Genomic DNA, 10,447 nt, shown 5'->3' with positions numbered 1-10,447 from the left:
AGGTTCTTTTTGGTCTTGGTGGTTCTTTCTCCCAAAAATCAAAAGTCATGGTAAGGCTGTGAATATTTACCTTCCAATACATTTTCATCCCTCTGTGAGTTGCAGTAATATATTAAACAGAAAACAAATACAGTGGTACCTCTGGTTACGAACTTAATTCATTCCGGAAGTCTTTTTCTTAACCTGAAACCATTCTTAACCTGAGGTACCACTTTAGCTAATGGGGCCTTCCCCTGCCGCCGTGCCGCCAGTGCACAATTTCTGTTCTCATCCTGGGGCAAAGTTCTTAACCTGAGGTACTACTTCCAGGTTAGCAGAGTCTGTAACCCAAAGTGTTTGTAACCCAAAGTGTTTGTAGCCTAAAGTACCACTGTACGAGTGCTACTTTTTCTGTGTTTCTTCCCAAAGTGTGGGATAAGCTGCCTTCTAGAAGTTAAGAAAATGCTAAGAAAGCTGCAGTTCACTTTCTGCATTCTACGTGACTTGAGAAGAACGAGAGGCAAAATGCCTTGTTTCTTGCTTCTCAACAACAAACATCCTGCTTCTTCTATTGACAGTGGGGTGAGGAAGTGGGAGGTGAGCAGACCTCAGGCCCAGGGATCAGAAGTGAGCCTCCACATCATTCTGTCCAGTGCTCAGGACTCTGCCAAGGCCACATTTCTCACTGGTTCTGCTCTGCACTGCCATCTTGTGTTGCAAAAGGTTCAAGGAATGTGTCCTTGAACCTTTTGCTTGCCTGGATGGAGTGGTATTTGTTTGGCCACACCCACTTTGGCTACACCCACCCCTTGGTAAATGACCCCTGTCATTGTCCAAAAGGGAGTGTGACCCTGGAGCTGGTCCTCCATTTTAGTCTTATCTCAAAGTTCAGGGCCACTACCCAAATTCTCAGCCAAAATTTGGGAGGGGTGGAAGAAGAGTCTCTTCAGCAACTTTTCGAACATGCTTTGAATGAAAATAACTACCCTCTTTTTTGCTCCGAGTGTTTGGAAACTCCTATATTGTACAGGTTTATTTGCCAAGGAGCCAAGATTAGCTGGAACATCTTGACAGTGAAAACAGGTTTGCTGCAATGTATTTACTTGCAGGAGGCAATGCTTCTTGAGTACCTGTAATCCTAGCTTGATGCTGGAAAAAATATATGCAAGAGGGCAGCCTAATTCAGTTTTGTAGATTGCAACAGGTGCTGTGATAGAGGCTGTTTCTGTTTTGTGTGGGGTTCTTGCTTTGTCATTAATTCATCAGCAATTGGGATTTCTATAAAACATTTGCTGGTTATATGATTGGGACTAAAGACTTTGAAAAACTATAACAGAGCACCTCTGTATTTCTGACAGGCACAAATCCAGTTTCATTTTCCTGCGCTAATGCTGACTCACTTGTTGACAAGTTGGTGTACCTTGCCCTAGGAAAATGCTGGGAAATGTTCACAATATTCCATGAGATCAGCTGAAAAGCTTGTCTATACTCATGTGGCTTTTTAGATTTGCAAATATGAAAAAGCCCAGGCAGATTTTAGGTTTCCAAATAGGTGTAGTCCTGGTTAGGTTGTTCTAGTTAAAAACAAGTTTCTTGAGCACCTTAAAGACAAACTGTTGTGTAAAGGTTTCATGGACTAGCACATAGGAAACTGCTTTTATGGAGCTTGGTCACTGGTCCATCTAGCCCAGTATTGTCTACCCTGACTGGCAGCAGCCGTCTAGGATTTCAAATGAGTGTCTTTCTTAGCTCTACATGGAGATACTAAAGATTGAACCTGGGGCCTTTTTCATACAAATCATGTGCTCTCCCACTGAGCTACAGCACCTCCCCATACATATTATCAAACCCATGAAACTGTAACATTAGTTGGCATATTATGTACATACATCTGGATGGGTGTTGGAGAGTAAAAAAAAAAAAAAGGGGGGGGGGATCAAATGGTCATGAAATGCATAAAGTACAACCTATAGCAATTTAGTTAAGGGCCAGACTACACGTTATGCAATTTGTACTATTGAAAAAGCATACTTAAATTCATCACCATTTTCCGGGGGGGGGGGCAGTCACAGGGCCCCAGTCCAGAACATGCTCCCAATGTAGATGGGGGCTCTGCGCCAGTTTCCTTGTGAAAATCCCTGGAAGGAAATAGCAGCTGTGGGTGGGGATTTCCAGGAGGAAACTGGTGTAGGTCCACCATTCAAATCAGGAGCTCTTTTTAGATTATGGTGCTCTGACTTTTTCTTCAGACGGAAAATATCCAGTTTAAGCATGAACAATTTAGCCCTAAGTTTAGCCCTAAGGATCATTCACAGTAGTGACAGTAAGGAATAGGTAAGGTATAGGACTCCTGGATGTCCAGCCAAAGGCAACTGTGGCGTGCAGCACTCATCTTGCTTTCAGGCCGAGGGAGCTGGTGTTTGTCCGGTTTTCCGGGTCGTGTGACCAGCATGAGAAACGCTTCTGGTGCAACAGAACACCGTGACGGAAACCAGAGTGCACAGAAATGGTGTTCACCTTCCCGCCGCAGCAGTACCTATTTATCTACTTACACTGGTGTGCTTTTGAACTGCTTGGTTGGCAGGAGCAGAGACAGAGCAACAGGAGCTCACCCCATGGTGCAGATTTGAACCGCTGACCTTCCAATTGGCAAGCCGAAGATGCTCAGTGGTTTAGACCACAGCACCACCCACATCCCTACAGTAAGGAATGATGTGTAATAGAAGGGGGAACTGTCCTTATTCAAGCCTAGAATGCAACCACATCTTCAATAAATTCTAATCCAGCAACCACACACTGACAAAAGATCTTGTACCCACTTAATTGTATTTTATTATAGCACAAGCTTTCATGGACAGATGTGTCTGGCCTCCATGATTAGCTATTAGCCTTTACTATATGCATTAGACTAACTCTAACCAGCACATTGTTTTTTTAGCACACCTGCTGTAGTTTTTAATTATTCCTTAGGGATAAATTAGATGGAATAGCAGCAGACCTGGATGTCAAAGGCAGAAGGGGAGCATAGTACACAGGATACCCTCCTTCCCATGGGTACTCCTAATGCTGCAGCCTGGCAGAGAAAAAATAACCTTGAAAACTGTGGGTGGGAGGGTGGGAAAGAAAACAGAGCAGGCAAGGGTTAATTTAGCCTCAAATGTTTTAAGTCCTTCTGTCTTCTTACACATCCCAAATGCCCCAAGTTGTACCCTCTGGCAGCAAAAGTAATTGGGAGGAGTCATCTATCAAGTCTCATTTGCCATCTAAATCCAGGATGTTAAACCTTTATAGAAACAGTTAAAGGAATTCATGTTAAGGAACATGGCTGCCTAGAGCAGCCAAGAGGAAGTGCCTTTTTTCCCATCTAATTTCAAGAGCTGTTGCATTTACAAAGAGATTGATTAAATTTGTAAAACTGGCACTTTGTCAAGAGCTGCTGAAGAGCAAGGCAACTCTGGATTAGGATATGTCAGTACATGGCTTATTAAGTTTTATTCGTTTAGAAGAGATGTTTGGGGAACCTTTACAATAGAGGTGAACATGACAGGAGCATTTTTGTTCCCGTATTACAGTTCTGTGTATAACTTCTCTCAATTTTATTTGCTCTTTGCTTTTTTATTTGCTCTTTTGCTTTAAAAGCTCTTTGCTTTTGCTTTTTTGAATATCCAGAATTACAAGCAGGCAGTTTTTTTATATACTATAGTAAGAAATTGTGGCAGCCTTATATTTTTCTAATGCCAGATATTACTTAATGCAGTAGTAAAATAGAAATCTCTTCCAAACTAATCCTCTAAAATCCTAGGCCACCTTGAAGATGCCTATGGTAGAATATAAGAGGCAATGACTATGGGACAAATGGCTTTGAATGGACCTTGTGAGTAGACCCAAAACAGGCTATCAAAATTACAAAGACTAACCCATTTCATTCCATCATAATAAGATTATCTGATTAAATGAGCTCTTAATCCATTGAAATTTATTATGCCAGAATAAAATTTGCCAGCTTTAAGGTGCCACAGGATTTTGACATCAATGATTGCCAACGTGCCACCTTCAGAGTAGTAATCAGCAAAAACAGATTGCATTTTATCAAGCAAGGCTGCAATATAGTATGGTGAAGAGAAAGATTAGGTGGAAATTATTCCAACAGGAATTGGGATTATTACTGTGTATACTATCCTAGGGGCAGTACAGGCACATCCCCAAATAAGTGATGAATTTTGTAATGCAGTTCAGTACCCACAAGGACATCCATTCATCCCCATTGCCAAAGAGCATGTACTGCTGTAGTTTCATCAACACAAGCCCACACCCTGGTGGCTCAATATCCACTTGATCAGTTTATTATCAGGTATTATTGCTACCCCTCCCCAGGTGGTGGTGTGACAGATTCGAAACTCAGCAAAGTCTCTGGAACAATTATTGGAAAAGTAAAACCACACAAGCAGCAGCAAAAAAATGTTAATGCAACCTTTATTATACAGGACAGCACTTCTGTGCATTCTACTCTCTATTAAAACAGACTTTCATTATAGCACTAAATGAAGTATTGACCCACAGTCACGTCTCTTAAAATACACGTAATGGGGGAAGGGGCTGCAGTGGAGAGTAAATTAGTATTACAGAATACAAGGGAAATATTTTTCTCAATCATGTCATTTTCCATGTTATTGCACTTTTCCTATACAGTTGGTAAGTTTGTTACCTTTGCCTTTAACACTAATATACATAAGTTTTTTAAAAAATAAAAGTAGTACAAAAAAATCTATAGGCATTACATTGGAACTGTACAACTCTTAACTCAGGTTTCTACCTCCCCCCAATAGCCAAGTTGTAACAGTTGACCATCAGTTTAATAGAACCAAAACAAAGGGAAGCATTAGAAGTTCAAGAAATACAGTGCTATTTAAGCCCCTGAGGGAGTTTTAAATGCTGCTGTGCTCTTATTCTCTCCCTGGAGGGGGAAAAATCATAGTATTAAAAATTTAAAAAATAACAAAGCGAGGACAACTGGCCAGGAGACCAGTAGATACAGAGAAGGCATTATGTACATCTCTAAAAGTGAAAGCTCAACAGAGAACCACATTAGATTGGTTCCAGTACTGATGGTCCTTCCATTAATGACAGTCACCCTACAAGAGCCTACATTCAAGCAGCTTCTGAGCCTCCAAATACTATCCAGGAGGGAAGGGGCTGAGAGAAGGATGAACACAAAAGTGCTAAAAAAAGATAAATAGAATAGCTTGCACTTGAATTCAACAAGCTAGAAGGGCTTGCATTGTATATTCAAATCACTAGAAGTACTACAGATGGAGGAAACGCACACAAAAATGGTCAGTTGCCAAACAAAAGCTCCCATAATCCACTGCACTAGACAGCAATGTGATAGACAGCAGCAATGCACTAGCAAGCTGAGGGCAACACTCCAGCATCGCAACATGGCAATGTGACATTGCATTCAAGCCTTGCTTTCACTCATGTGAATCCTATGTAGTGTTCGTATCCAGAGCCTAAATTGGCCACAATATCCAGAGCAGAAATAAGTAGCCTAGCAATTGGTCAGCTTTGAATAGCTCCATCTTTGAACCATGAGCTACTAGCACCACTATGGATTCCTCCAACTCTGCTTTCTGTAAGTATGCTTGTTTTTGTAAACTAGTTTGATTTATCATGTTTCCAACTCTAAAGAAACCTCTTTTTTGGAGCACCTGCTTTAGCCATCCAGTCAGTGGCAACCTGTAAACGTTGCATAATACAGTTTAGTAAACAAAGTTTCCTTTTGGCTACAGAAGAAAGTGGGTAATGAAATTAACTTAAGAGGCAGGTGGGGAGAGAAGAGGTATTTTGCAGTGCATAAGATAGTTGTACGTGAGCACAACAATAACTTTATTTTTAAAACAACAACAACCAGGAGTTGCTTCTAACAGATCTTCAGTTTAATGCTTTTTGTCAAGTAACTGGAGTGGGATCGCAGTGATAGATGCTCTGCACTCACGGCTGGCCTGAATACACAGATAGCCACCATTACCCCCTACCATAATACCTGGTAGTGGCATCTGTTTGCTTCTATTGAAACAGCTATGAAAAATTTTAGTGTGTTCAAAATACATGCTTCTTGGGCCACAAGGGTGGTAGTAACGTAGAGAAAGCATACAGCATTGCCAAATATGAACGAGGGTGTATGTTTTAATCGAAGTCAAATGTGCTTTAACTAGAAGATCTTTAGATGACACAAAACCCATCTCTTCCCTCTTGTGAGGCATGTCAGGGGGCCTGTGAAATCTGATTCAGAGCTGCTCAGAATAATTAAAATTTATGCCTAACAAAGGAGCACATGCATGGTTGTACATTGGGAAAGGTCTACTGAGCCAGAGGTGTCCATGGGGAAGACAGTCCTAGTGGAATTTGATAGAATACTTTAACTCAAGTTTTCAAAAAGGCACAGGGTATTATAGAATAAGGAAGTGGCTGTTTGGGAAAAGCTATACAAGCCGTTTTCAAATAGTTTTATTCATTTTAATTTTACATAAACTATATACTTCCAAAAATACTGACCTAGACCCTCCTAACTCTAAACAAGGTCACTAGCCACTGTAGCACAGAGTAAACGGGTATGAAATGAGTAATACTGTCAAATGACTGGAACAGTGGCCTAGCTAGTACGTAAGTGACATTTCTAATATCTATTTGAGAATATATGTGCTTTTTTGTGAGCATGGTTGGCAACTGTCGCTGCCCATTCAAGTTGCCAGATGCTACAATTTGTGGACAGAAGTGTGAATACAGTTTTGATCACCACATAGCAATGAATGCCCATTAAGTAAAAAGCAATCATTTTAAAAGCACAGTTTCAATTTTATTGCACACAGGAAGGGTTCATCTAGGCTGGGCCAGTAACATTGCAAGGTCACTTTTGTCTCTGGTAGTTTATGTAAACAGGCAAGAGGCTGTAATTCTGCTTTGTGCAACAGAAGCAATGGACTGCATGTTGCATGTTTGATTGGCTTTGTATAGCGCACACTCAATTATCCTATGACGATGAAATCAGTGCATGCCTCATTGTGTGGAAGAAGGAGAATAAGGTTTCACCCTTCATTCTCCACACGGGAGAAAAACTTTGACCTTACGCCAGTTGCATTCTCCAGCTCATCCTACACCTCTCCTCAAAACATTGTTGTACTAAGAAACTAAGTCTTGCACAAACAAATGCAAACAAATCTTTCTCTCGGGGTGCGTCAAGTACATGAGAAAGAGCCCTTCATTTTGCAGGACTCTGGACTGTCCTCCCCATGTGCTCCCTGCAATGGATTCCTAAATTAACATAGTCTAACACAGCCAAACAACAAACCCTAAAGAAGGAAATGGTCAGAAATAGCAATCATGCACATCTATGGAATGATGTTGGGTCTCTCTTAGGTATTCTCCAAGGGAATGGCTTAAAAAAAGTAGCTGAAGAAATATTTTAAAATGCCTGTCAATAATTAGTTTAAAACAGTCACTGCCTTTTTACTTGGGTTCAAAACAAGAAAGCTGCTGTAGTTAAAAACATGGCCTGCTAGTTGTCCACTGGGTACAGGCCGTAGTTAGTTGCAAGCAATTATGTTTCAATTTCTGTATGTGCAGAGTCTTTTTTGGTGGAGTACCCATCTTGCTGTAAGATTGTAAAAATAAAAATAAAAAGGCCATCTTTAATCAGATGTTGCAAAAATTGCTACTAAGCGTTTACCAAAAAGAGCTTGGTTCACAAGATAAAGCACAGGTAGCTTATACTTTTTTTAAAGGGCATTTCCATTGCAGTGTGGCCTTCCCCTCAAGAGAATGGATGCTTTGATCCTTCCATGTAAACATACCAAGTACTATGAAGTTTCTATTAGCTTAACACCCCTCAGAAACCACGCTAAGAATAGCTGGAAAACCCATCCTATGAAAGAGATACTACTTTATGTCTTCCAATAATCCACATTCATGTGTGTGACCTTCAAGGGAGCCCTTGCAGACACATAGCAGACTGTAGCTAGGGATGCAGATGTGCTGGCTGCCCCCGTTACGAAACATACAGTGCTTTCTTCCTTTTACTGGAATCTGAAGGGGATAAGCAAAATCCTTTCCAGACAGCAAGGCCTGAATTTCCCATCTTTCTTGCTTTTTAAGGGAAGAGGGAAGCACTAGCAACTTGCATTAGTAGTGTATTGGGGATGAATGTCCCTGGCTGCTATATGAGGTGGAATTTCGGTATCGTCTCACCCAAGCGCCCCATTTCTGGCCAGTCTCTCTTCAGAAAAGCTACCCTCTTGAGCTGCCCACGCCAAAGTGGGGGCCGGCATTCTCACATAATAGAACAGTTCCTCCATGGCTTGTTTTTCAAGTAGAGTCATCTAATCCTTTATTCAACGGTGCTGAGTTTGACCCGCAAAGCCTGTCCATTATGTTCTGCAACGTGGGCTGGACAATGCCCAGGAGTGGGCGCTGAGAAGGGTCTCCATCCCAACAGGCTTCCATCAGCTGCCAGCATTCCTCATCAAAAATACGAAGGCGTTCAGGGCGTACTCCTGGACAAAAAGGAGAACATGGTTAATTGACTGAAAGGGAAAATAATTCATTTGATCTTTGGTACTTCAGCTTTAATTACACTGGTCAGAGGCATAAGCTGATTACCTGGGCCATCTGGAAAGAAACCAGACGTAAGCTTCCAATTATGGACAAGGCTCTGAGTCAATACACACATTATTAATATGTATAAATACTGACCTACACAAAGTAGGGTGCACTGGGAAGGTATGGCACCTTACTCATGGAAACTGCTGTTGTGACCACGAAAGTGTTGCCAGCATTACACTGTTCACATGAGTTGACCACTTATAAGCCATTTTTCATATGTTGTAACAGTTCTGAAACCTAAAAATTAACACTTCGAAACACGTCAAGGCTGCAGCCCCAAGCACACTTACTTGGGAGCAAATCCTATTGAACTGAGGAGACATGTATAGAATTGCACTGCTTAGTTGTACTACAGGTGCTAGTCCCGTTTTTTCATGAGATACTACGAACTGTAATTTCCACAACTACCATTATCCATAAGACAGGGAAGCTTGGGAAGCTTTCAAATGTTTCAAGTATGAACTTCATATTGGGAGGTCGTGTTTGGGGAAGCTTGAAAATAGGCATGAAGGGTACATTTTAATAACAAAAGGAACTATGCAGGAGGCCCCACTAATTTAGGTAGCAACTAATAGAGCCCACTGTCCAAAGAATGAAGCATGTTCACAGAGATTCCCAACACTCCAAGCACTGCAAATTCTCAAACACTTTAAGGGGATTTAAGATATTGCTGGGTGGTTGTTGTTGTTTTTTAAAAGAAAACTATTAGTCATGCATGCATGTTTTTGAAAGAATTAGATTGCTGTTGCCTTGTTCCAAGAAAGTACTGATTATATCTAGTTTGAAGATCTTTAGATGTCTCATTTCTATACGAACATAATACCAAGAGTTGAAATCCTGGTTCTCTGTCAACATCTGGAACAGCAGATGAAATTAAGTGTTCTCATTCGTACCTGGCCTATATTTCTGTCATAGCCCTCATAGCAACTTATAGACTCTTGGGACAGTTAGTTCTAAACAAAGGTACTCTTTATGTTACAGGACCTTCCTTAAATCACACACGCTATGCTTTGCAGTGCAATTCTAGGTATGTTTACTCAGAAGCAAGTCTTCCTGGGCAGTTTTAAACTGAAAAGATCCACTAGTGCAAGGACTTTGGGCTGTGCAAAGGAACTTTGCCTCCATAACTCTGTTCTGGGTTCCTCTCCAACCCTCCGGAGCAGATTGAAGGACGGGAAGTTCCATTGTGCAAGAAAAAAATCTGTGCACTAGAGCAGATCTATGTAGTTGGATACCGCCCACCAAGTTCAGTGCAGCTTACTCCCAGGTAAGTGTGCATAAGACTGCAGCCAGAATTTTTATATGTTCTAAGCTATCAACAGTAGCCTGGAAACCACAGACTAAAGGAACTGCTCATTCTCCCATTTCTCTCAGCCCACCTTATCTGCTTCAAGTTTTCAGTTGCTGAAGACAACAGCACCAGGAGATGCAAAGACATGAGCACTCCAGTACTACCTTATCTAGATTCTGCTGAAAATGCAGAGGGTGTAAAGATTTAGTCAAATGGCTTATTCACTTAGGACAGTTGCTCCAAAAGCATTTAGTCAAAGCAAATTTCTCTATGCAAAATTGCTTCAAATGTTGGAAGTCTGCTACAAAGCAGCTCACTCACATAAAAAACACTGCATTGGAGCTCTTTGTGCCTTCTTCAGCCTTGTTTAGGAACAGCAGTTGCACAGCACTGAAGGAGGTTTCTGAAGCTGCCATGAGTTTCAAGGGCTGGCTTGTATGGCAGCACAGAGGACTGTGGTCAGAAGAAAGAGACCCCAAAGCTCCACCACGAGAGCAGATCGTGACATGCGGTCATTTA

At 41.4% G+C, this 10,447-nt stretch overlaps 1 protein-coding gene across 1 annotated transcript in view; it reads right to left on the bottom strand.

The window, feature by feature from the left end:
* Positions 1–4,435: 4,435 nt before the first annotated feature.
* The window catches only part of DSTYK (dual serine/threonine and tyrosine protein kinase), a 37,703-nt gene continuing 31,691 nt past the window's right edge, over positions 4,436–10,447 (bottom strand). The window contains exon 13 of the mRNA XM_083444299.1: positions 4,436–8,528. Within this exon, the coding sequence (XP_083300425.1) occupies positions 8,341–8,528 (188 nt within the window). The 3' untranslated portion in view covers positions 4,436–8,340. The remainder of the gene's footprint in view (positions 8,529–10,447) is intronic.

Source organism: Podarcis tiliguerta (assembly GCF_965153285.1).
Source record: "Podarcis tiliguerta genome assembly, chromosome: 6".
In the NCBI taxonomy this organism is placed as follows: Eukaryota; Metazoa; Chordata; class Lepidosauria; order Squamata; family Lacertidae; genus Podarcis; species Podarcis tiliguerta.
Note: the sequence above shows the minus strand (reverse complement) of the source record. Positions and strands in the feature narration are given on the sequence as shown.